This window comes from Heterocephalus glaber, unplaced genomic scaffold (genome assembly GCF_053883595.1).
Source record: "Heterocephalus glaber isolate CG9 unplaced genomic scaffold, H.glaber_assembly_v1.0 deba00000809, whole genome shotgun sequence".
In the NCBI taxonomy this organism is placed as follows: domain Eukaryota; kingdom Metazoa; phylum Chordata; class Mammalia; order Rodentia; family Bathyergidae; genus Heterocephalus; species Heterocephalus glaber.
The window spans coordinates 2,886,675-2,911,470 of record NW_028258163.1 but is presented as its reverse complement, the minus strand read 5'-3'; the positions used below and the strand labels follow the sequence as shown (position 1 = coordinate 2,911,470).

General features: G+C 50.8%; 1 protein-coding gene across 6 annotated transcripts in view; it reads right to left on the bottom strand.

The window, feature by feature from the left end:
* Nucleotides 1-7,140: 7,140 nt before the first annotated feature.
* The window catches only part of Pla2g4e (phospholipase A2 group IVE), an 86,737-nt gene continuing 69,081 nt past the window's right edge, over nucleotides 7,141-24,796 (bottom strand). For 5 of the 6 annotated variants that reach the window (XM_021241759.2, XM_021241764.2, XM_013078450.3 and 2 more), the window contains 10 exons: nucleotides 24,061-24,196; nucleotides 22,746-22,882; nucleotides 19,796-20,018; nucleotides 18,082-18,196; nucleotides 17,430-17,567; nucleotides 16,057-16,164; nucleotides 15,462-15,665; nucleotides 14,231-14,397; nucleotides 12,583-12,766; nucleotides 7,142-12,180 (listed from right to left, as the gene is read on the bottom strand). In XM_021241759.2, coding sequence (XP_021097418.2) covers nucleotides 11,960-12,180; nucleotides 12,583-12,766; nucleotides 14,231-14,397; nucleotides 15,462-15,665; nucleotides 16,057-16,164; nucleotides 17,430-17,567; nucleotides 18,082-18,196; nucleotides 19,796-20,018; nucleotides 22,746-22,882; nucleotides 24,061-24,196 — 1,633 coding nt within the window. In that variant the 3' untranslated portion in view covers nucleotides 7,142-11,959. Of the gene's footprint in view, nucleotides 12,181-12,582; nucleotides 12,767-14,230; nucleotides 14,398-15,461; nucleotides 15,666-16,056; nucleotides 16,165-17,429; nucleotides 17,568-18,081; nucleotides 18,197-19,795; nucleotides 20,019-22,745; nucleotides 22,883-24,060; nucleotides 24,197-24,796 lie in introns of all 6 variants that reach the window. The other variant, XM_021241761.2, reaches the window with a different exon arrangement.

Sequence of the window (24,796 nt, the reverse complement as noted above, 5' to 3'; positions counted from 1 at the left end):
GGACCTTGCCACAAAGCCCTGAAGGCAACGAGGACGTCACTGTCTGCGCCTCGGGGACGGCAGCCCAGGGTCAGGGTGGAGTTGCCGTCCCTGGCCACCCTGTGTGGTTGGCGTTGCGGTTTTCTGAGGCCAAGGACAGAGGGCAGCCGGGCATGAGAAGACAAGCAGAGCCCCGTGCGGGTCACAGGAGCTTGAACCCAGAACCTTGCATGTACTATTCATACAGCGGTAGTCCTCACAAAGGATTTGTGTTTTGTTTCGGTTTTTGCAGTGCTGGGGATGGAACCCAGGGCCTCATACATGCTAGGGAGTTTGCAGTGAAAACCTGCAGAGTGACGAGGCCGTTCACTGAGGGGAGGCTTGCTGTGTATGAGCAGCTATTGGAAAAGCCTGGTATTGTGCGGCTGGAAACTGAAGGAGAGAGCAATGCTAAGAGCACAGACTCTAGCCAGGCACAGCGTCAAGCACCTGAGTGCCGGCTACACAGGAGGCTGAGGCAGGAGAATTGCTGGAGCCCAGGAATTCAAGGCCAGCACAGGGAGATCTCATCTCATAAAAGAAAAGAAAACCATGAACTTCGAGGTTTAAATCCCAGCCCTAACCCTGGCTGTGACCTCTGAGCTGGAAACTGAACCCATAGCCTTGGAATACTGGCCACGTGCTACACCACAGAGGTGGTGCCCTGCCCACATTTGTTACATGAAAATGAGCTAAGAAGCTGGGCATGGTGGCACATGTCTCTAATCCCAGCAGTCAAGGAGGCTGAGGCAGGAGGATGGCCGAGAGCTCAAGACCAGCCTGAACAGCAAAGTAAGACCTTCTCAGGAAAAAGAGAAACAAAAAAAGAGCTACAAGATAAAAGTGAGCTCATCAGCACCGCAAAACAAGAATTAAAAATAAAAAGGAGGTCACTATGGATCAATATAAACAGTGTATTTTCAGTGCAACTATATTCTGCAGAACAAGAACAGTTCCACATTTCTGCAAATCTGATACTTGGTCTAACAGAGACAGCTGGATTTGGATTTCTCCTTCCGCATGGCCACTGAACATGCACAGGAAAATGAAGGGGCATATGGAAGACAATTTCTCAGTATTCTTGTAAAAAGAGTTTGACTTCATGGAATCTTCCTGGGCAGGCCCCCAAACTACTTCGAGAACCTTGAGCTACATTATGATGCGGTAACAAATGGCCTCAAACCTCAGGAGTTTACAAGGAAGGTTTGTTTTTCACCTGTGGCTCTGGTCCATGTGGGCTTCACTGAGGAACTGGGCTGAGGCGGCCCCTCTACTGGGATGTCCTGTTCTTCGAAATGAGGGAGGAAATGGTGACCATCTAGCCTTTCACGCGTCTGCTAGGAAGTAATGTGTCACTTTTCCCCCTTTCCGTGAGCCAAGCAATTGCCATGGCCATGCCTTAGGGCATCAGGGCTGGAACTGACTATTCTCAGGAAGGCTCTGTGGGAGGGGCCCCATGGACATGTGCTACATACACCTCTGCCCTGTGGTTTAAAAGTCTCACTCCCTGGGGTGATGCACAGCTGCTACTCAGTGGCTTGGGAGGCAAGTTCGAACACACCCCAGACAACCTCAGGAGATTGTCTCAAATTTTTAAAAACTGGAAAAGGGGCTGAGGATGCGGCTTGGTGGTACAATGCATAGCACCTGTGAGGCCTGGTTCGTTCCTGGTGTGCACCTCACAGGTAATTCTGGTTGTGGCATGGAGGGTGCTGGGACAAGGGCAGGGGCTACTCAAGAGCAGAAGCAATGTCAGGTAGGCTGAGCCAGGCTGTGGCGCTCACTCTTCCGTCTCCGCTGGGCTGTCTGCTGCAGGCTCCTGGTTGTCAGGCCCGGTGCTCAAGGGCTCCTTTCCTTTTCCAGCTGGGACCCTGTGTCTTTGGTGTTGCATGAATTCAGCTTGATGTGTCTAATACGGGTTGGTTTTGCTTTTTCTTCCTGAGATTCACCGGGTTGCTGTTTTGTGTCTGTTTCAGTGCTGGGGACTGAAGCCCCCTCGGGCCTGTGCGTGCTGAGCAGCTCAAGCCAGCCTCTCAGCAGACTCACACTTGGGCTCTTGTCGGTTCTGGACAGTCCAGCAGTCACCTCTGAGTCAGCTGTACCCCATCTCTTTTCAGAAGTGGGAAATGCATGTTGGTCTTTCTCAATTTATTTATTTTTATTGAGCTTTGTGGGGTTGTGTTTTTTTGGAGCCAAGGCTCTGCCAGGTTGCCCAGGCTGACCTCAAACTTTAGGGTCTTTCTGCCTTAGCCTTCCAAGTAGCTGGGACACAGGTGTGTCCTGCCACACCTGTCTTCAACCTACTTTTAAATCTCTTAATCGATCCTGAGCATTTTCTGATTTTTTTTCCCTCTACTGCATCCTGTGTAAAATTGCCTCAGATCTTGCAATCTGCAGATTCTCCTCCTTGCAGTTGCATCTGCTATGTTATGGGTTTTGGGTTTGAGTGTTTTGTCACGTGTGTGTGTGTGTCTGTGTGTGTGCATGCGCGCGCGCACACAGTCTAGAGATTTTATTAGACTTTATGGTTTTTCATATTTTTTCTGATATTTTTATTGGTTTTAGCTTTTATCTCAGGAGGTCTTAATTCTGTATATTTGAACTTTTCTGCATATTTCTTTGTTGGAATCCTGCAGTATTGAGCTGGAAAAATGATTTCTGAGTAAAAAGTTTTTCCTGTGGTTAGCTGACCTAAGAAGAGCCACTCCCAGTTCATACCCCCTCTCACACCTAACAGACATCTGAGGCTGCCCGGGCATGCCCTCTTTCATTGTCTTTTCTTCTCAGTGAATGTCTGTATCCTCAAGAAGATGTAATCCCTACTTTCCCACTGTATGCTAACCAATCATGTAAACTAAGTGTAACCTCCTCAAACCAACGAACTGATGTTAAGTGCCTTGCTTCTATATCCCCACCCCTCTTCCCGTGATCCATATAAACCCTGTTCATTGCCAGCTCTGGGTTGATCACTTTGTGAAATCCCTGATCGCCCCACCAGCACAATAAAGCTATACGCTTACCTCCAAAAAAAAAAAAAAAAAAAGTCTACTATCAAGAATATGTAAAGAATTGAAAAAAATCAGACCCCTCAAATTCAAAAACCCAATTCAGAAATGGGCATCTGAAATGAACAGACATTTCTCAGACAAAGAAGTAAAAGCAGCAAACAAATATATGAAAAAATGTTCAACATCACTGGTCATTCCAGAGATGCAGATGGAAACAACACTGAGATTCCACCTCACCCCACAAAGAATGGCTGCTATCAAGAAATCAACCAATAACAAATGCTGGTGGGGGTGTGGGGAGAAAGGAACCCTTCTCCATTGCTGGTGGGAGTGCAGACTGGTGCAACCACTGTGGAAATCAATATGGAGATACCTCAAAGAACTAGGACTAGAGGTCCCATTTGACCCAGCTATTCCCCTGCTGGGTATCTTCCCCAAAGAATTAAAAGAATCATACCACAGTGATATATGTGCACCCATGTTCATAGCAGCACAGTTTGTAATAGCTAAAGCTTGGAAACAGCCCAAATGCCCATCAACTGGAAACTGGATAAAGAAGATGTGGGGGGTTTTTTTGGTACCTGGGATCGAACTTGGGTCCTTGTGCTTGCGCAGCAGGCGGTGAAACCACTGAGCTAAATCCCCGGCTGTGGGTTTTTTTTTTATAAAATGGAGTACTAAGCCATAAAGAGCAAGAAACTAGAGACATTTATAGCTAAATGGATGCATATCGAGGCCATACTCTTAAGTGAAATAAATAGGACACACGTGTAAATCCCGAATAGTTTCTCTAGTGTGAGAAACTACAAGTATAAATAAGGATTAAAATGAATAATTGATAATTTGAAATAAGAAAAGGTCCAAAGGTGTAGTGCTGGTGGGAGGGGAAGGGGAAAGGGAAGAAGGGGAAGGAAAAATTATGAGAAAAGAAAAAAAGAGGAAATGAAATCTATGTAAATAGGGAAGGGTGGAGGGGGTGAAGGGCGCACAGGTAATGGGGGAAAAATAAGAACCAAGATACATCATGTACAGGTACAAGCACCCAATGATAAATGTAAACATATTGCATACCTAAAATGTACCAATAAAAGAATTTTTTTTAAAAAAAGTGAATGTACATGCAATTATTGTGGAAAACCATATAGTGGTTCCTCTAAAAAAAAAGGAGAGAGAGCGATACCATATGGTCCAGCAATTTCATTTCTGGGTATATAATCCTAAAAAATGGAAGGTAGGGTCTCATCCATATTCGTAGCAGCATTACTTGTTGTTTACATTATTATTATGTTTATAGTAGCCAAGAGGCTATCCATCAATAGGTGAATGGATAAACAAAATGTGATTACTGTATTATTATTGTTGCTGTTATTTTAGCCTTGAAAAAGAAGGAAATCCTGCCCACTGCTTCAACATAGGTGAGTCTTAAGGACCTTATGTTGAGTTAAACAAGCCAGTTATAAAAAGATGAGTATCAAAAAGAAAAAGACCAATGCCTTATGATTCTAGTTATCTGAGTTTTCTAAAGTAGTCAAATTCATAGAAACAGAAAGTCAGATGATGGTTATCAGGGCTTGCAGGGACAAGGAAATGGGGAATTGTTCAATGGGCATAGAGTTTCAGTTTTGCAAAATGAAAAAGTTACAGAGATTTGTTGCACAACACTGTGAAAGTGCTTAGCCTTACTGAACTGTGCACTAAAAATGGTTAAGATGGTAAATTTTTATGTTATGTGGGGGTTTTTAAACCACCATTCTTTAAAAAAGTGAATGTATGGAAATTTTTTTTGAAGTAATGAAGGTTTAACTGAGGGCCTTCACACTGAGCTGCATTCCTAGCTTATTTTATTTTATTTTACTTATTTTCTAAGATAGGAGCTCCCTAAATTGCCCAGGCTGGGCTCAAATTTGCGATCTTCCTGTCTTAGCCTCCCAGAATGCTGGATTACAGCTACCAATGCCTCTCTCCTGGCAGCTCTGTCCTCAGGGGAGAGGGAGGCTGACTGATCTTCCACAGATGATCACTTTGCCTGTTGTGATACTCTTTTCCTGTGTGAGTGTGTGTGTGTGCACGCACGTGTGTGTAGGGTTACTGGGTGTTAGGACAAAAGGGAAAAGAAACACGTATGAGGTTTATTTCAGGATAAACCTGAGAAGGACAGCTCTGGCACTGTGACCAGACCAGCCACCCTTATGTAGGCTATAAGGTCTTTGTAGGGTCATGAGCATAAAAACGGGGGAGAGGGCTGTGGAAGGAAAAGGTCATAATGGAAGTGTCAAGGAGGAGAGTTCAGTACAAAGGAGCTGTGGCTCTCTGCCCGGGACCGGGCTTGGGATGTACTTGGAGTTACATGTTTGTCGAGAGCAGGGCTGAACGATGATTTGGAACTGTAGGGTGTAGCTGTACTTACACTGTACTGACTGGGCCTTATCGACCCATGATGATATATTTACAGCAGGTGTACAAGCATAACATGGGAAGGGATTTAAAGTGTTCTCTGCTCAGACCAGGGTGGTAGTGGTCAGATTCCTTCACTGGATATTGAAGCCAAAGTCTTCCTTGGCACCCCTTTTAAAAAAAATTGTTTCTTTTGAGATAGGGTCTCAGTAAGTCATTAAATTAGCAAGGCTGTGTTTGAACTTGCAATCCTCCTGCCTCAGCCTGTCAGAGTCGTGGGATTATAGGCATGTGCTACCATGCCCTGCTCATTGTGATACTCTTTGTTTGCTTTCTTCTGACTAAACAATCCAAATTCCAATTACCTTTTCTTTTGAATCCAGTTGTTTTTGTAGGTTAAGTCCTATTGCAGGCAGTTCAAGAGGGAGTAGCACTAGTTGCCCAGAAATTTGTTATATTAAATAATTCTGGAATTAAGTACCCTGGTAGGTAACATTATTTCTGGCTCTCTTTGCCATATGGAAATTTTATTGTAATTCCTGTGTAAGGTCTCCCACCCCCAGTTTGCTGGTCGCAAGGTTTCCACTAGGTTATGTTCAGTGGCTGGCCCTGGTTGCTAGCCAAGCTCAGCATCTTACTCTATAAAGCAGCTTGCAGAGGGATGAAGGTCTGGGAGACAGAGGAGGTACTTTGGCCTGGGATGAAGAACCCCCTTTGCTCTGACATATTCAGTTCTTTTCTTACCCAGGTCAGAGGCATAACTGGTGGGACCTGCTGGTGGAGGTGTCCAGTAAATGCTTGCAGTAAGATTATAAGTTGTCCTTCTTTAGTAACAGAACTCTGACTTTTTACCTGGGCATATTGCCACCCAGGTTAAAAAAAATTTCCCATCCTTTCTGCAGGTAACTTATTATAGGCAGTTAAGTTAGATAGAAATTAATATACAGTCAGTGAGGGATTGGACCCTCAAGGAAGCCAGACCCCCAAAAATATAAACATCAGAATGGTGTCTAGAGGTGAATCTGACGTGAGCCAGGTCTCAGGATAGAAAAGGAAGCCTGCAGCCCCCCTGGAGGTAAACAGCAACTTTAAATTATACTATAATTAGCACCCCCTACTCCTGTGGGTACAGATAGGCATCAGACATAGAGGTGAGAGACCAGAACACCTGACCCCTTCTCCCTTTCCTGTCTAAGAATTCCTTTGTTCTTCCAATGTACCCTTGCTACATGACCCATTTCCCTATTGGATTGGTATTAGCTATACTTTGAATCCTTTAGGTTGATTACAGTACCCACATTGTGACTTTGCTGTACAAATTACCCCTGACAAAGGGCCTTAGTGGCCACCCACTTAGGACCCCTCCTGGAAATCCAGGAGCTATTCTTCTCTTTCTTTCCAGTAAAACTGTCCTAACTTCCTCCTTCGGTTTCTAACCTTAGTCCTCAATGTTGCAAGACCACAAACTCATACATTTGACATCTAACAGGTTGGGAGTTATATTGTTCCTCTATCACTATGGTAAAGGTACCAAGTTTGGTTTGGTGGTATGTCAGCTGAAGGATGTGTGGGAACTCTAGGACGTCTACTTAGCCAGAAGGAAGTTTCATCTTTTTCTCCTTCTTCCTTTTTGTGGCTTGAAATATGGATGTCATAGTTGAAGCTCGAGAGCTCATCCTGGACCATGGAGCCAAGAGCAATCATAATTTTAAACCTTTTATTTAGATAGTAAAAATAATGGAAACAGGTGCGGACGGTATTTGAATACATGATTTGAATACATGAGGCTAAAACTGAAATACATGAGAGTTAAAAGGTTGGGTATTTTCAAAGTAGAAGCAATAGTTGAAATCCAGGTAGAGATGAGACTGCTAAGGAGGGCAGAATGATGAATCCAGCAGTTAAAGGAGAGCAGGGAGGAGCAGCTGTAGGAGAGGCTTCCTCCTTTCAGTGGGCAGAAATTCAGGGCGGAAGGCCTCCCCCTAACCCCGGCTGTGAGCTTTTTTCTTCCCATTGTGAAGCTCACTGTCCCTGGGTGACTCCCACTTGGGACCAGTCTGGAGTCCCTTGCTGATGCTTTTCATTCTCTGCGCCTACAACAGTGGCTGGCAGGCCGTAACTATTTGCAAGCTGAACCAACTGAAGGGCAGTTGGCAAGGAAGTCAGGGAAGGGAGGGCTTCAGGGAGGAGGAGCATCTGCAGGCCAAATGCTGAGGACAATCAAGTCAGATCGGCCTGTGAAGGGCTGGTGGCTTTGGTTCAGTGCATCTGGCAGTTAGGAAGATAATGGTGATCCCGGGGAGAAGGGTTTCTTGGGGAGTTAAAGGCATAAAATGTCTCAGGGTGACTGGTGGTGGAGGTGGGCTGGTTGCTCTCTTGGGAAGGAGAAAGAGAGACTGGGATGGAGGGGTGCTGGGGAACCAGGGGATTTTACTTCTTTTCTAGCTAATCATGCTCATAGGTCGAGGGCAGGGAACCTGAGAGGGAGCTACTCCTGACCACTATCCTGTGGGAGCCAATGACACTTTTGTCCTCTCCAAGGCTAACCCAGCGTTTAATTTCTCATATGTGTATCAACATCTTTCCATGCCCCTTAGATTCCATGCTGGAATCTAAGTTCCTGGAACACAGACTGTTTACAGCCACTGTGCACAGAGTAGGGGCTCCGTCGAGGCCAATAGCCTTTCCTTCCTCCCAATCAGTGTTTCCTGAAAAATATCTGAGCTGGAAGCAGCCTGGGTCAGCGTGGGATGGCACTCCATGTGTTGGTGACATGGCTTCATAAAAACAGCAGAGGAAGCTGAACATGCTGGCATAGGCATGTGATCCCAGCACTTTCCGAGGCTGAGGCGGGAGGATTGGAAGTTCCAGTCCAGGCCCAGGGATTTAGCTCAGTGGTTACACCACCTGCCTCGAAAGCACAAGGTCCCAAATTCAATCCCTGGTACCAAAAGGAAAAAAATAAAAAGAAAGTTCCTGGGTAACTTAGCAACTTAGTGAGAACTTGTCTCAAAATAAAAATAAAGAAATGAATAAATAAAAAGGGCTGAGGATGTAGCTTAGTGCAAAGCCCCTGGGTTTAATCCCCAGTATCAAAAACAAGAACCAAAGGAGGCCTCACCATAAAAAGAGGCAGCAGGAAACAAAGCCCCCAGAGGAGGCATGGGTTATTATAGACAGCAGAGTTAAGTAGAAATATTACAGGCAGTCCAATAGGGCCAGGTCCTCGAGAGAGTCAGGACAAAGGTGAAACACCACAGCTGCACCAGAGACACATCTGTGAGAGACCAGGCCTCAGGATAAAGACAAGATGGCCCGAACTGCACACTTCCTCAAAGGACAAACACCAGGCCTAATGAAGCCTAGATAGACATTAGCCACCCCGGTGGGTGACCAGAGACCCCTGGACCCATCATTTCCTAGAAGTCTTTGTTCTTTGCATCCACCTTGTTATGTAACTTGTCTCCCAAGTGGACCACTATTACCTGAGTGACTATATTTACAACCTTATTGGTTGATCATTGTACCCACATGGGTTTTGCTCTGTAAAACTCCTCTGTAAAGTGGGATCCCTGGGCTACCCCACTTGGGTTGCCTCCTGCCCCTCAGGAGCTACCCTATCAATAAATGTTTTCCTACTCTTAACCCCTGTTGTTCCTCCACTTTCAGAGACTATGAGCTCAGCATATCAGACAGCTAACAGGCTGGGAGAGATAATATTTCCTATTTCATCTCTGGTATTATCTCCTGTATCAAAGGGTCCACTCTGGCCCAGTGGTGAGGGGAACCCTGGAGGGGAGAAAGAAGGCACCCAGGAAGCCAGGGAGGGGGGCTGGTGCTTCACAGCATTAGGTAATGAATGCAGACAAGTCCACAGCACTTCACCACACGGCATTTTATTCTGTGCTCAAATCGTGTAACGATGCACACGCTTCACTTAACATGCACCATGCACCCAAGGGAGGGCGGCCTTCTTCCCCAAACAGACGGGCCCTGTGCTTGCTGTCTCGGAAGTTAGAACCCCATGCTTGCAGCTGGGAGGGAAGGGTGGGGCAGCCGGCTGCTCTGGTGGAGAGGAGGGGTGACCTCTCCGTCAGCATCGCCTGGCTGAGGACGGGTGTTGCAGGTCCTGAAGTCCAGCTTCCCAGTGGCTCAAGGGAGTCAAAGGATTTATGCTTTCCAAGGTTTTAGGGGGCAGTAGCATAAGTCCATTGCTTTCTAACTTTTTTTTTCTTCCCTTCCCTTCCCTTCCCTTCCCTTCTCCTTCCTTCCTTCCTTCCTTGCTTCTCCCATTTTGTATCATTAGGGAATGAACCCACGGCTCTTGCACAGAGCTACATACTCATTCCTTTTTAATTTGAAGATAGGATCTCACTAGGTTCCTAAATTGCCCAGGCTTCGCTCCAGTTTGCAATCCTCCTGCCTCAGCTCTCCAGAGTGCAGGTAGTACAGTTAGAAACAGTGGAGCTATGGAAGTCACTTCCATCCATCCACTTAATTTTAAACAGCTCCCTGGCCATTCCTCCTTCCATTGTCTTAAGAGAGGTAGAAAATCACGTAACAATAACTCAGGAGATCTCTGATGCATGAGAGCATGTCAGTTGGATCTCCTAGCCTGATCTTTAGTCATCTTCACCCTACTCCCACCTCATTACGTGTTCCTAAATATGGACTATATCTCATCCATGTAATTAAGACCAGAGTGAATTCTGGGACAAGCATGTGTGTCGAGAGCCCCTGAGACAACATAGTACCCTGTCAGTCATTCCTGCCAATCACACCTAGAGCCTCAGGGGGACACCGGGGCTGAGGTGCACACCCTTTAAATTCTGGAAGATTGATCTACCGGTGGCTGTTGCTGTGTGCTGCGTTCTCTCCACAGTGTTTTTGCTTTCCTGTCCCCTGGCACCTCTTTTCTGTTCGTGCCATATCTCTTGTTGGCATAGACTCGCCCCAAGCACAGCTTCCTGTGATCTTCAGTAAATGTAGCTGCCTTTTACTTGGTGTACATTTGCAAATAATTGCTCATCATACGCAAGAGCCTGGATCATACCTGCCCATCGCACAGTAACACTGGGATTACAGGCGTGTGCCACCATGCTGGTAGCCTGGCTTCCTTTCCAACTTTAACACACACAGGAGCCACACAGGGGTGGGGTGGGGTGGGAGAGGGGGCCTGGGTCTCTTTACAGTGCAATTCCATTCAGTGTGGCTGGGTGGCACCTGAGAACCTGAATTTCTAACCAGCTTCCACCACACTCTGAGCAGCAAGGCTATGAAGGAGAGCCCAATTTTTCTAAGCATTGAGTACCTGACCCAACTCATTTCCCAACAACAAAGGGCTGCTTGGGGAGCAGACTGGCCCAAAGAGGGCTTGCTGGGCTCTGCTTGGACCACTTCCCTTTCGGCCCTTCTGTGTCCACTGTCCATCAGCCTGGGCACATCAGCAGCTCAAGTGATACCATTCTTCAGTGAAATCCCTGGCCTCCAGGGAGACCTGTTCACACTGACTGGACTTCTCTGTGTCCCAGGGCTTTCCCAGGGTTGGTGGGAAGCCATCTCTGGGGGGCAGGGAGGAGGAGCTCTTCCTGGGAGGGGTGCCCTTGCCTTTCCCTGCTGCTCCTTCCTCCCTTTATTCTCCAAGAGCTGCAGTGTACTGGCCTTGGGGGTTTCCATGATAAACTAGAGGGATCATACTTGGAAATAAATAATCTCATCTGGAAGCCAGATGGCCAGGGCAGTGAGAGAAGTGAGCCATGTGTTGGCAGTACTGGGGAGCTCTGCTTGCCTGAAGCTGTCCTTTGCAGCCTGCCCAGATCCCAGACTAGATCCCCGCTCTGGGAGCCCACTGTAGGCTTGGCTTTGCCTGGCCTTTCGTTGGAGCTGGGTGCTTAGCCACAGCTGCCTGGTTGAGATCACAGGCATCAGCAGCCCCAGGCTCCGGGTGACTGGAGAGGTGCTGGAGCCGCCGGTCACCTGCTTGGCTTTGTTGGTGCAGGCACTAGGATGCCCCTGGCACTCCATTTAGGTCTCTCAGCATCAGGCTTCCTGCTAGTACCCTGATTCATAAAAGTCAAAATCATAAAGTATTTTGATGATAAAAATCATAAGGAGCCAATTACCTTAAAATTTGAAAAGTGTTTTTGCCGGGAAACCGGGAGTGCTCCTCAGTCGTGCCAAGCATCCCCTGGGCCCCCTGTGGGAGGAGGGGAACGGGGAAGGCCTGGAGCCTGAGGCCCTTGGGAACCAGGCCCTCTCTCAGGCCAGACTCCTCTCCATGCTTGAGGACAGCACTGGGAGTCTGAGGCCATCAGACCCTTCCCCGTAGGGAAGCGGGGAAAGAAATCCCAGTGGCCTAAAACCCCAGGGTGGCTCCTCATTCTCCTTGTCCCTCTCCCCTTTCCATGATTTTGGTTTTTTTGGTGGAAAGCCCAGGCCACTCGCCTGCATTCCTGGCCGGAGAGCAGGGCTGGTGGTGTGGCCTGTGAAGGCCTTGGATGGGGCAGAAACAGCCGCAGGATGGATGGGGCTCCCTGGGCCTAGGAAGGACATGGGCTCCTCAGGCGTTTCTTCTTCTCCACTGCCAGGCGCAGGGCCTGGAGGAGCTTGTCTTTGTTATTCAGGATGTTGTACTCTGAGAGCTTCACCAGCTTGTCAAAGGCAGCTTCCGTGTATGTCAGCTCCTTGGTGGCATAGGGAGATTTGGGGCCATAAATGTTAACTTGGCCCAGCTCCATCTCCTCGGGGCTCCGCTCCACGCCTGGGAAGCAAAAAGACTTGTTGTGGACCCTTATGTCAGGTTGCAAGGACTTATTTCCGCCCTGCATGCATGGACACTCACGCTTGCGCACATGCACACTCACACACACACACACACACACACACACACACACTCAAGCACCTCAGGGCAGGGTACAGCTTTCCCATTTTGGGTTTGCCCCAGCACCAACCAGTTCCAGGCTCATAGTTGGGTGTCAAGAAATGCTGAATGACTACAAAGAGTAGGGGAGTGGGCGGGGCTCTCTTCTTCCTTGTCAAAGCCGAGATGGCTCCACCTGCAGTGAAGCCTGGCTTCCCACTGCGCTACCAGGGCTTCCACAAATCTACAGCAGGCACTCAGGCCAGGGCTGGAGGGGCTGTGGCCAGAGAGGAGGCAGCTCACCCGGTGCCTTGTACTTCTGGAAGGTGTCGTTGATGAGCGGGAAGAAAGCCACGACGGGCACATCGGGGTCCTGGGGCTGCTCCATCAGGTAGCACTCCTGGAGGTTTTGATCATCATCCTCGATGCCATAGCTGGGGAAGGGGATCCCCTGCTCAGTGCAGTACTCGCAGGTCTGTTTCATGGGCTGGAATACCACAGAGGACAGGTCTGAGGACTAGAAGGCTGAGGGTGGTTAAGAGATGGAGTTCTTGGATCCAGCTTCCTAACAACTACGTGCCCAGTTGCTTTGACAGTTTGTGGTATTTTCAGACAAAAGCCAAGTCAGGACAAGAAGCCCTAGGCAGCGGGTTGGTGTGGGCCCAGCTGTAGGCTCCTTCCCCAGATGAATTGGAGAGAAGCCCCCTGGGCACTTACTCAAGCAAGGACCTGTGTAGGCCTGATTGGCAGCCTGTGGGGTAGGAGTGACCGGAGCTGGGCTGGCCAGGCTACTGTGCACATGTACGGATTTTGGAAATGACAGGGTCACAGGGCTAGATTCTGAAAAAATATCTTAAAAAATGTGATGCAGCAGAAAGAGCACCAAACGTAGTGTCTGAATCCCCTTGGTTCTGCACCTCTTCCATGGCTTGCTCGCTGTGTGACCTTAAGGAAGCCACATACCCTCCCTGTCCTTCTGAAACTCAGAGACAGTAGCAACTGTGACATCAACTGCAAAGAGCTGGGGTCAGAACCAGGTGAGACCACGTGTAGGAAAGTACACCATTACTTATTTATAAACTTAGGTCGCTAACATTGCTGACATCCTTATCCTTTGTGTACTTCCTGTTCCCTAGCGTCGGGATAGGAGTAGATCAAAGTAGACCCAAATCAGTGTCTTTTCCTGAAAGGGCCAGAACTTTTCAAAAATAAATGGTTCTTGGGGCCAGGGATTTAGCTCAGTGGTTCCGCCACCTGCCTCGCAAGCACAGAGTCCCGAGTTCGATCCTCAGTACCAGAAAAAAAAGTAAATGGTCCTTGTTCCTTAGTGTAATTACACAGTGCACTATCATTCCTGGCGGAGACGGGCCCAGTATGATTATTTTGAAAGCAGGGCATTCTAAACTCTTTAAGGGGTACAAAACTTTAGAGTGGACTAGGTCCTATTAAGTCCTCTGGCCCCCAAACTGGACACTGAACGCAGGGCCTTTGCATTGAGCTACATCACCAGGCCTTTTTTATTTTGAAACAGTGTCTCACTAAGTCCCTAAATTGCCCAAGACAGACTGACACTTGTGGTCCTCCTGCCTCAGGTTCCCACAGTCCTGGGATCATGGGTGTGTGTCACTGCACTTGGCTTATTAAGGTTATTTTTTTTCATCTTTTTTTTTTTTTTTTTACGCTGATGGCTACATACGGCCAATGCTCAAAGACAAGAATAAAATTGGGATTTGCTAGATAAACTTATGTTTGCCTCAGGCCTGCTGGCTGCCCCTGAGGTTTGGCCCTCCAGCCTTGTGCTATGCCCTATGGCCTGAGCTCCTCCCATGCTAGGCTGCAGAGCCATGGGGAGGGCCACTTCTCCTTTGTCACAGACACTGAGGCCACCAAGGCTATGACACTGATTCTGCTGCACCTGCCCTCAGGGTGGAGCCTCCTCCTGAGCACTCACCTTCGTCTGGGACCCAGCGGAGTAATTGAGGTGGATGACGAGGTCAGCTTTTCTCTCTTGCCTGAGGAGGGGTGCATAGCTGGAGTTGACGAAGAATGCCGTGTCCAGCAGGCACAAGTGTTTGGCAAACTCTGTCAGCTGGTTTGGAAAGCGGTCCAGCACTGTGTCTGAAAGCCAAGACTTCCAGTTGCCAGGGTGCATACTCCGAGGCACCTGGTGGGTGAATGCCCTGCCTGGAGCTTCCTTCCTGCAGCCTGGGACACCAGCCTCCCACGCCCCCAGCTTCCCTTCTCTTGTCATCTCTTCTCTCTCTCCTTTGCTTTTTCTTTCCGTTCTTTATTCTCTCTCTCTCTCTGTGTCCATTAAAATTTTTTTTTTTTAATTTTGAGATAAGGTCTTGCTAAATTGCCTAGGCTAGGATCAAATTTGTGATCCTCCTGCCTCAGCCTCTCAGAGTGCTGTGCTGGGATTTCAGGGATGGGCTACAACATCCTAGCCTTCCCCCTCCTGACTGGGACACTCCTGGGCCCCCACAGCTCCTCTGGGTGGGATGGTCAATAACAACATGCTCTGGGGACTTCAGCAAGTCCTTTATGGGTTATGCTTAGCAACTTCTTCCTACCCAGCCACAGAGCTTGTGGGTTATAGGGACTTAAGGGCCTATAGGGCCCTATAGGGAACCTAGCCCGTCCTATTAACTAGGGCTGCCCGGGGCCTGAAGCCTGTTGCCTTTCTGCCCCAGACCATGAGGACAAGGGTTAATAGGCAGCCTTCGGGAAGTCTTTGGGGGGTCATGGCCAAATAGAATATCAAAGAGAATGGAAAGCCAGTCTTCGGGCCTTAGCAGAAGGAGGTGGTGAGTGGAAAGTAGGAGAGCAGGGTTGAAGACCGAGCACTGTTTCTCACTGCTCAGGTTTCCTGCCCTGAGCCATCCCTGTCCAACTGCAGGGGACATGGCTTTAATACCCCGACCCCACCCCCAACACAGCTGCAGAAAACAGGGGCCTGTGTCTCCCATCTGCAGGAGCAGGCCATTGCTGGGTTGCGTATTGTTCAATCAATTGATTAAATACCCACAGCGGCCCCTGCTGGCACACCCATAATCCATTCGCGGTGACAAGGCCAAATGTTAGGGGAACTGGGCCAGTCTTCCACTCCTCCTTTCTCCAAGGCAGCTCGCCCTCCACTGCTCTCCTCCCAACAGAGGTGGGCCCAGGGGCGCCCGTGGTACCTTTCCACTTCTGGAAGTGGCTGTTGCGGAGATACCCAGTGTGTAGCTGCAGCCCGTACATGAAGTTGTGGAACTCAGACCCGAAGGACCGGTAGGTGAGGACTTCTCGGAAAGTATTGGACAGCCAGGATGCTGGGTTCACTACCGAGGTCTCCAGGATGTTAGCATCACATTTGGGGATTTCAGGCAAGAGTGGCTCGTCTTCTGCAGGGCGGGGGTAGAGGGCAGGTCACCTGAGTTGGGGTTCCTAGATCGCTCAGGTGAGCCACCCTCGACTACCTGCCCCCAGGAGGGTCCATAAGTGCATCTCACACCTTCTTTGCCTCGCTCTACAGGGCCTGGTCAGAAGCACAGGCCGGGGTCGGCAGTGGAGATGCAGAGGTCTCAGACAGACCCCTCCCCTTACCTGCTCTCCTGGGCACTGGAGGTGGCCGGGCCCTGACGCAAGCATCACCTGGGTCACCCCACCACCACCAGCCCCAGTGCCTTCCATGGCTGTGGCCACAGGACAGTGTGGACACACGTGGCAGGTCCTTTATTCCTGCCCCACACTGCCTGTCACTCAGCCACGAAAGAAAGGTACTGAGTCACCCACCGATGTCATGTACTTTCTCCCTCGTCCATCGGTGCAAAAACTCCTCTGAGGTGTTGCACAGATTCCAGGCGTCGAGTAGGTTCAGGGAGAAGATGCTGCTCCACAAACCTAGGGAGCAGAGCCCGTGAGCAGCCCTTTCTGGAGCCCCGGCCTAGGAGCCCCACAGCTTCTGCCTTGCTGGGGTGCCTTCCCAGCCAGGTGCTCCCTTCTCCCATGGGGTAGCTGCTCAGCCCTCAGTGCAGGGAGCAGAGGTAGACAAGCCACAGGCGTAGGCTTTGATTTCCAGTCCAGATCAACTCCTTTCATCAGTTCATAGAGCTAATGTGTTTAGGGCAGTGCCTGGCATACAGTGAGGCCTGATACATGCAATGTCAACTCATTATTTTTAAAATGCTACATTAATAACAATACTCATTAACTTTCTCACATACATTGGCCCATCGGGATCCTCTCCAAGGTAGGTTCTACTCTTAAGCCCAACTCACAGATGAGAAAACCGAGGCTCAGAGAACAAGTTAGCCAACTTCACACAACTAATAAATGAAGAACCAGAGTTCAAATCCAAGTGTGTTAACTACAGTCTTCAGAACCATTTGGCCACGAACATAGGTGTTCAGGAGAGTAGAGGCCACCGTGGGCTGGGAGCTTCTGGGTGGGTTTCACAAAAGAGATGGGACCGGCGTTGAGCCTTCTGAAATGGGATGGATTAAGAGAGAAGGAAGGAGTTTACACAAAGGGCGTAACTGTTATTGAGGCCAGGAAGAGGGTCTGAGTTCTGAGGTCACCCTTTGGCAGATGCAGTTGAGACACTGAAGGGAAGAACTGAGAGTAGACATCACCACTGCTCCTATACTCAGTGGGCCTCGCCCAGGAAGGACTATGAGCCTAGGGTGGGGAGCTGGCTGGGCTTCCCTGTGGCTCTACCCTTTACCCCTCGGTCCCTTCTGCCCAGGGGCTGAACTGGCAGCGCACACTGCGGCTTGTTGTCCGTGGGGAGGAGGTGGGGGTTCCAGAGGCTTCTGTCTCAACCTGCCACAGCCAGGCTGCTTCTGAGTTGTCCCCAGGAAGGCCACGGGAGACCAGGACACCGGAGAGTCCCTGGGTCCCCAGTGACCGGTGTGTGTGTGTGTGTGTGTGTGTGTGTGTGTGTGTGTGAGATGTCAGGTTTCTCTGGGCCAAGAAGGCCATAGGGAGGTTAAGGCAGCCCTGGAGGCTGGCAGGTTCAGGAGCCCCTCCTGAGAGAAGGCAGCACTGAGGTGCCAGGAAGTCACATGCTCAGGGCTCACGTGGGCAGGTCAGCACGGCACAAGAGCCTTCCTGCACTCCTCTAACCCACAGTGGGCGGGTGCCCTGGGGAGCCCCCATCCAGTTACCTAGCATGTAGCACATCCGTGACTCGGGGATCCTCTTCATCAGCCGTCCCATGAAGAACTCAGAGCCGAAGAGTTCGGGTGGGATGAAGGCCCCGTACTTCTGCATCCCCACTTCGTAGGGGGAGAACTCACACCACTCTGCACAGGGAGCAGAAGGACAGGGCATTAGCCCCAGTCCAGGGAGCCAAGCATGTCCCGTCCAGCCGGCCCTCCCTCTCTGGCTCCTGGCCTGGGGACGCGTGAGACAGGGAAGGTGCAGTTCCTACAGCGTACACTCAGGGCGCCCGCAGCCAGCCTCTGCAAGCTGACAAGACAGCTTTGCAAGGGGGTGGGCTCCTTTGCTCCTCAAAACCAGATAAATTAACTGGGGATCAAACCGACCCTGGTGCAGGGCAGGTCTTCCCAGTCCTTCTCTAGACAGCTTAAGAAATACCTAGGACTCCCCTTCACAACCTTGAAGTCTCCCTGTCCCATCAAATGCACCCATGAGCTGTGCCCACCCTTGGCGAAGGGCTGACTGGGGAAGCCAAAGTGATTTCCTCGGTTTTCTGATGTGGAGGATGGGAGAGTGTGTGGGGGGGGACCTGGAGGTGGTAAGTGCCTCTGCCCGCCCAGCAGGGCCCCTGCCTAAATCACTGGCCACCAGTGTTACCTCTGAAGTCCTGGTTGCTTACATCATCCTTGACATTGATGGTGAGGTAGATGGGCAGGGGGTTCTGGCCCTGGCACACAGCAGCACGCTGGTCTGATAGTTTGTACTCACTACTCTGTGGGGAAAGGATTTGGTTAAGGGGAAGCAGCAGACAGAAGAAGCCACCCCTCGGGGAGGGGGCAACGCAGGATGGGAGGACCCCACAGACCCCAGCAGGCACTTTCCAGCTCCCAAGACCACTGGTCTGTGGTGTGGGCCACAGACACCAGTCAAACGCCCCTGGGGAATGTTCCCTGCCTCCCTGGATGACCCACCAGCCTGCGTGGGAAGACTCAGTATGGCCCAGTGATTTGAGGGGCCTCCTTTGAAGGAAGGAACTGGGACCAGATATCTAGACACTACAGAGCCGACTGTGCTGGAAGTAAAGGCACAGATTCATGGAGGAGCCCAGTCCACTGTCATTGTCAAGGGGGCTGGAGAGAATTCGGCTCCTGCTTTGGCCAGAGTGGAAGACCAGAGTCCTCCCAGCAGCATTCCAGCCTTGCTTCTTGAGGGGCCCTGGCTCTTCTCCATGCTAAACCCTCAAAATGCTCAGCCCACACGAGTTACTAGCTATGTCTGATTCCTTTCTGAATCTCCAGTAATGAGCCCAGTTCCTGGCATGCAGCAGGAGATTAATTTAGTTAAAAGACTGAAGGAAGGAATGAGTGAATATTGAAGGTGAGAGTCAAGTCATCCTTGGTTGCTCAAACTGTCTGATTTTCTAGAACAAAGGACCTGCCAGAAAATAATCTGCTTCCCCCTCCATCTTCTGGCAAGTTCTGATTTGAATGCGCGATTCCCAGGCACATTTAGGAGTGAGACTGACAGCTATGGGCCTGGATGTAGGTAAGGGAGACAACTCTGCTTTGGGGCCGAGCAACGGCCAAAACCGATTCCTCCCAGGCCTCTCTGGCCTAAAGGGCACAGGTGTTAGACAAGCACGCCCCGATGTCCAGGACAGCAATGTCACCAAGGGACACCCCTGTTCCACCACATCCCACATGGCTCTGCCAGCATAGGCTGGCTCTCGTCTTGGGCACATTTTGCTCCTTGGTTCTTAGAGGACCTGACTGGGCACGTTTCCTGTACAGTGGCCCGGAGAGTGAGCCTTGCAGAGCTCTCACTCCCGAGAACGTTACAGACAAAGGGCCCTAGCTGCTGTGCTCTGAAATCCATGGCCAAGTTGGTGCTGAGGCCACACTTCCTTTGAGTGCAGCAGCACTGCAGAGCAGGCCCATTCGGGGGATGGAGGATACTCCCCACAGCTGGCTGTGGCCAAGGGACCCTCCCAAGGCCTTGTGGAGCCTTCCTAGACTGCCAGCAGCCTAGCATGCTTCCACCTGACCTTGCTTCCTCTCTCCCACACTTAGGGTCAGACTTGCATCACGGTTGGCAGCTGTCCTTCCTCCTTCCCCATTTTCTCTCATAAGTGTCTTGGCGTGGCTTTAGGAGGACACACTGCCCATATATTGGGGTGCACCTAAGCTGCCCCCAACATGAGTCTCTATCATCCTCTAACGGAAATGTGGGGAGACCACTGAACCACCTTCTGCCATCATGCATCCATAACTTCATGGCTCACGCTGTCCAAGGATGCACCGGCAGGTGTAGACGCCCCTCTGTGGTGACCCCTGATGAAGAAAGGCAGGCCCTGGAGAAGCGGAATGCCTACCTCATCCCCCAGACAGGACTCAAGCAGCAGGCCCCAGAAGTCTGTAAAGGTGACCTTGTAGCCTTCCTGGGTGCGCTGCTGGAGTTCCTCCTTGAATTTGAGGAGCTGGTCTGGGAATAGGGAGGGCATCTTGTCTTTGACGGCATGTCTCCGGGCCTCAAAGATAGCAGACTGCAGGTCTTTGGAGGACCACTCCGGATCTTGGTACAAAGTAGCCATCGTCCTGGGGAGACAGGTATGGCTGAGAGAGCTGACCCAGCCCTGCTGTGATCATCCCTGGATCCAGGTGGGAGAAGGTAGCCAGGCCATGGGGAACCCTAAGCCTGCTAGAGGAGCCTGGGGGAAAGAGGGTGAGGTGGGGCCTGGCGGCGGGAGGGAGGGTGAACCTCATTACTAATTATCTAATCACTACAATTTCTCCAGTTCCTACTGTGCATTGGGTGTAGCACATGGGTCAGGATGAAGATTCCAGACCCAGTTCTTCTTGGGTTCAAACCACGCTCTGCCACTCACTCACTGTGTGATCTTGGGCGAGCTACGTAGGCACTCTTCACCTCGGTCTTCCTGTGTGTGGGGTGAGGGAGTCTAACCACTGTGCCCAGCTCTGAGTCCTTGTGACGATCACCATGTACAAAGCTCTGGAGCAGTGCTGGCACCGGGCAAATGCTGGGCTCTTTATTCTGCACTGAGAGTGGCCCCTGGGGCAGAGCTCTCTGGGCTGCAGCTATCTGAACAGTGACCCCTTCTTTCACAGGGAGTGGTCTAGGAAGGTGGGATTTGGTCAGATCTCTCAGACAAAAACACCCCGCTCTCCTCCATAAGGTTCACTCTGTTACTTTTGTCCTTCCAAAAAGCTTTCAAAAATCTTTGCTAATGGTTGTTTTCAAAAGGATATTTCACAGGCCGGGGATTTAGCTCAGTGGTTCTGGTCCTGAGTTTGATCCCCAGTACCAAAAAAAAAAAGAGTATTTCCCAGCCAGGCACAGTGGCAACACCCTGGCATCCCAGCACTCTGGGAGGATCACGCGTGTGAGCCAAGTCTGGGCTACTTTGCAACTTAGCCAGACCATGTGTCAAAATAAAAAATAAAAAGGACTGGGGGTGTAGCTCAGTGCAAAGGATTCATTCCCCAGTACTGAAAAAAAAAATTTTTTTTAAAAAAGAAAGAATATTTCCCACTCTTTGCCCAGGCCAGGGGCCCCTCCAGCCGCTCATCCTCCCTGGTTGGGCCTGAGGTCCTCCCCATTTCCTGCCCACCCTACAGCAGGAGAGGGGCCTCAGCTGTCCCTTGACCTTGTTGGAATTGAGTTATCCTACGGCCTACTATCTGGAGTGGTCTCTAGTGTAAAGAATAGGCACCCTGAACTGGGTTCAAACTCCTGGTCTGCACTCATTAGCTGAGTGACCCTCCGCAAATTACTGCACTCCCGCAGCTGTAAAATCATGCTGGGCAAATTTGGCTGGTCTTCCTTGTCCTCAGGTTCTTCATCTGCATGTTTAACAAGCCATGGATCAAAAATATTTGAAAAAAATTACCTCTGTACTGAACCCACTGTATGGACCTTTCCCTTGTTATTGCCTCCTAAGTAAGACAGAATAACAGCTATTTACATAGTGGTTGCACTGTATTCAGCATGATAAGTCATCTAGAGATGTTTAAAGTACACAGAAAGAGCATGTAGCTTACATGTAAACACTAGCCATTTCATATAAAGGACTTGAAAATTGGCGGGCTTTGGTATCTGGAGGAGGAAGGTCCATAATGAAGTCCCCTCTGATACCGAGGCCAGCCAGTTCAGCATAGAGGCCACACCAACAACTCTCAGGGCTTGCTTCTATCCCATCTGGGCTGAAGCCTCCAGCCCTTGACAATTTTCCAGGGCCAACTCATATCTGCTTGCTCAAATGAGAGGGACTCTAGGGTAAAAGGGATAGTAAGAGACCTCCAGGGCTCCCAGGCCTACCAGTCACCACCACAAAAGGATGTACCCTGGCTGAGAGGCCGTGGGTGGTTCCAGGTCCCTAGCCATCCAAAGTCAGGGCCACACGATGGCTTCGGTGGTTCCCTTCCACAGAAAAATACTTAAAAGCAAATGTTATAATTCTGTTGTAGTAAGACAAATATATTGATGTTATTTAGTAAAACATTTTCTTGCGGGATGTGGTGGCACATGACTGTAATCCCAGTACTCCGGGGGCGGAGGCAGGAGGATCACCACAAGTTCAAGGCCAGCCTGGGCTATATAATGAGTTCAAGGCCAGCCTGGGCTACATAGTACGAACCTGTTTAAAAAATAAACCCAAAAAACAAAACAAACAAACAAAAAACATTTTCTTTAACCTAGAAGCCCATTTTTTTCTGATTTAAAGAGTCATAAGACATTTTGATCTATCATGAGCCCATACTCTCTCCTCTTGGTCAGCAGCAGAGTGTGGAGGGGGAGCCCTCAGCAAGGCCCTGCCTGCTTCCCTCAGGCTATGTGAGGGAGCTGGGCAGGGCAGGGGAGTGGGCAGGTTACAGGGCAGGGGGCCTGCGGGAGGGGAAGCCAGAGCGTCAGGGCCAGCTCCCTACCACAGGAGACTTGCACAGTCCTGAGAAAGGGCAACCTGCTTGTCCCAGCAGGAGGGGGTCACAGGTGCCAGGGGTCCACTCATCATTGACCACATGTCCCTGGGTCCCCGCCATAGCGCCACCAGTAACAGCCGTGTACACAGTGACTCTGTATTCTTAGTACTTTGAGAGCTCCTCACAGTCTCACTGCGGTCCCAAGTGGTCAGTGCTATTGTTATCCCCGCTTTGCAGATTCAGACAAGGAGCCTCAAAGGTTAAGCTCCCCACTGTCTCGAGCCCCTTTTGCTTGGGCTGGGAGGGGACAGATCCAGAGGCCCCCAGCCTGCCCATTTGCTGCCTGCTCTGGACCCCACTGGACAGTGGCTCCTGGCCCCTTACCAGGTGGCCCCAGACAGGCCGGAGATGTAACTGCTGCAGTTCAGGAGGTTCAGCTTCTGCAGTCCCAGCAGGTGGCCGTACAGGGAGGTCATGGACCTTGCTCCACCCCCGGTGGCCATGATGGCTATCAGAGGTACCTGGGGTCATGGAGGAGGCAGACTGATGGGGGCTCAGGGCAGGGCTGGGTAGGCAGGAACTGGAATGACAGACAGCAGCTCAGATGGAACCACAGGGGAGGACAGGCTGGCTAAAGAGCAGAGAGGGGAGAGGAGAGCCCTTCAGAGAGCGGTGGGCCATGGGTGGGCTGGGATTGGATCTCAGCGCCTGACCCCGTGGCATGTCGGGAGGGGCTCGGTGAGTCATGGGTTCATGTCATTTTCATAGCAGACCTCAGGTGACAGATGACAGAACTGGGGACAGGGTGGGGGCCAGGGTCCCCACAGTGCCACACCCACGTCTTCCACGGATGGATGTGATGGTAGGGACACCAGGCCCAGGGCTGATACACAGCACATGCTCTGCCTGCACTGTCTGTGAGAGCAGGAAGAAGCTCCTGGTGTGGGGAGGAGCAGGGAGGCACTCGTGGGTTGACAAAGGGTTAAGGTGCTCTTAGGGTGTTTTCCAAGATGGGTGGAAGAAGGGGGCTTTGGGCCAAAATTCACTGTATTCATTTAGCAGCACCTGTAAGAGCCTTCAGTTGGCTGAAGCCCATTTACAAGTCCTCCTTCGCCCCCCAGTATCTATCTGGACTAAGGCCAGACTCAGCAGGTGGCATCTGGGGGCCACCCTGGGCAGTGTGGGCCCCAGTCCTCACAGGGAAGGTGACATAGGGCCCCCTGGCAGAGGCACCCTGTCTGCCTCTGCAGGAAGAGCAGTCGGTCCTGTGAGCGGAAGCTGCTTCTCAGCTGTGCCCTGCTGTCTGTGTGTACAGATCTGAGAGAAGAGGGGCTGAAGGATGAAGGACCTTTGGCCTTTTGGGTGTGGGGGGGAGGTGCACCAGATGCCAGCTTAAAACGTTGTCCAGCTGGGATGCAGAGGCCATGGGGCCCCTGTGTCATTAAGGCAGGCTCGGTCACTCACATCCAGCACACAAGAGCAGCAGGAGACTTTTCTTTCTCTTTCTACTTGGCCTCCCCTACCCTGGTGAATGCATGTCTGAGTCTTATCTGGTGCAGCAGGTGCAGCCATGGCAGGGAGGCAGTGCCATGACTTCTCAGGGCAGGGAAGGGCCAGGTGGCTTGTGGGGTATGGGGTTGCAAGGATCAGCTTGGCCCAGAGCAGCCCTGAGCCCAGGCCAGCTCCGCTGCTTACCCACCTCGTCCTCAGCCAGGTCCTCCTCCAGCTGCAGCACCTGCTTCAGTGCCTCAGCCACCACCACCTTCCGCTTCTCCAGAAATTTGAGCTCCTCGGGGCATAGGTTGAAGCCCAGTCGTACATCTAGTGTGTCAGGGCTGGGGGAGAGAGGATCCTGGCTGAGCCAACCCCTGTCTCCACCTTTGAGGGGCAGATGCAGCTTTAGGGTCCCTTGGACCCAGGTTGGAAGCCCAGTTCTGCCCTACACCACATCTGCAACTTTGGGCTTTTGTGTTCTCATCTGTAAAATGGTGCTCACCCCTCAGCACAGTCTCCAGCACTTAGTGAGATAACCGATGGAAAGCTCCAAACTTCAGCTAGCATACTGTACACTGGTACCTCACACCTTGCATTCGGGACTCTTTGATACCTGTGCCCCCTCAGCTGGCTCTGGGAAGTTCAGGAGAGCTTCCCAGGTGCCTTCAATAACCGGAGGCCCAACATGGGTGACAAGGGGCCCTGAGATTCTCTTGGCAAATCCCCCAGGCCAAGCTCTACAGCACGGACTCTTTGGAGCTCAATAAACCAGCTTCCCATTCCCACAGAGCTCCATTCCTTACGAAGCCCTTCTTGATCACAGAATCACAGTCCTCCTGCACTTGTGCCACTGACAGAAGACCCGCACATCCCTGACCTCGCCATGCTGTCTCCATAGGCCTTCAAGGCCGGGGACAGGAACGGCCATGACAGGCCCAGGT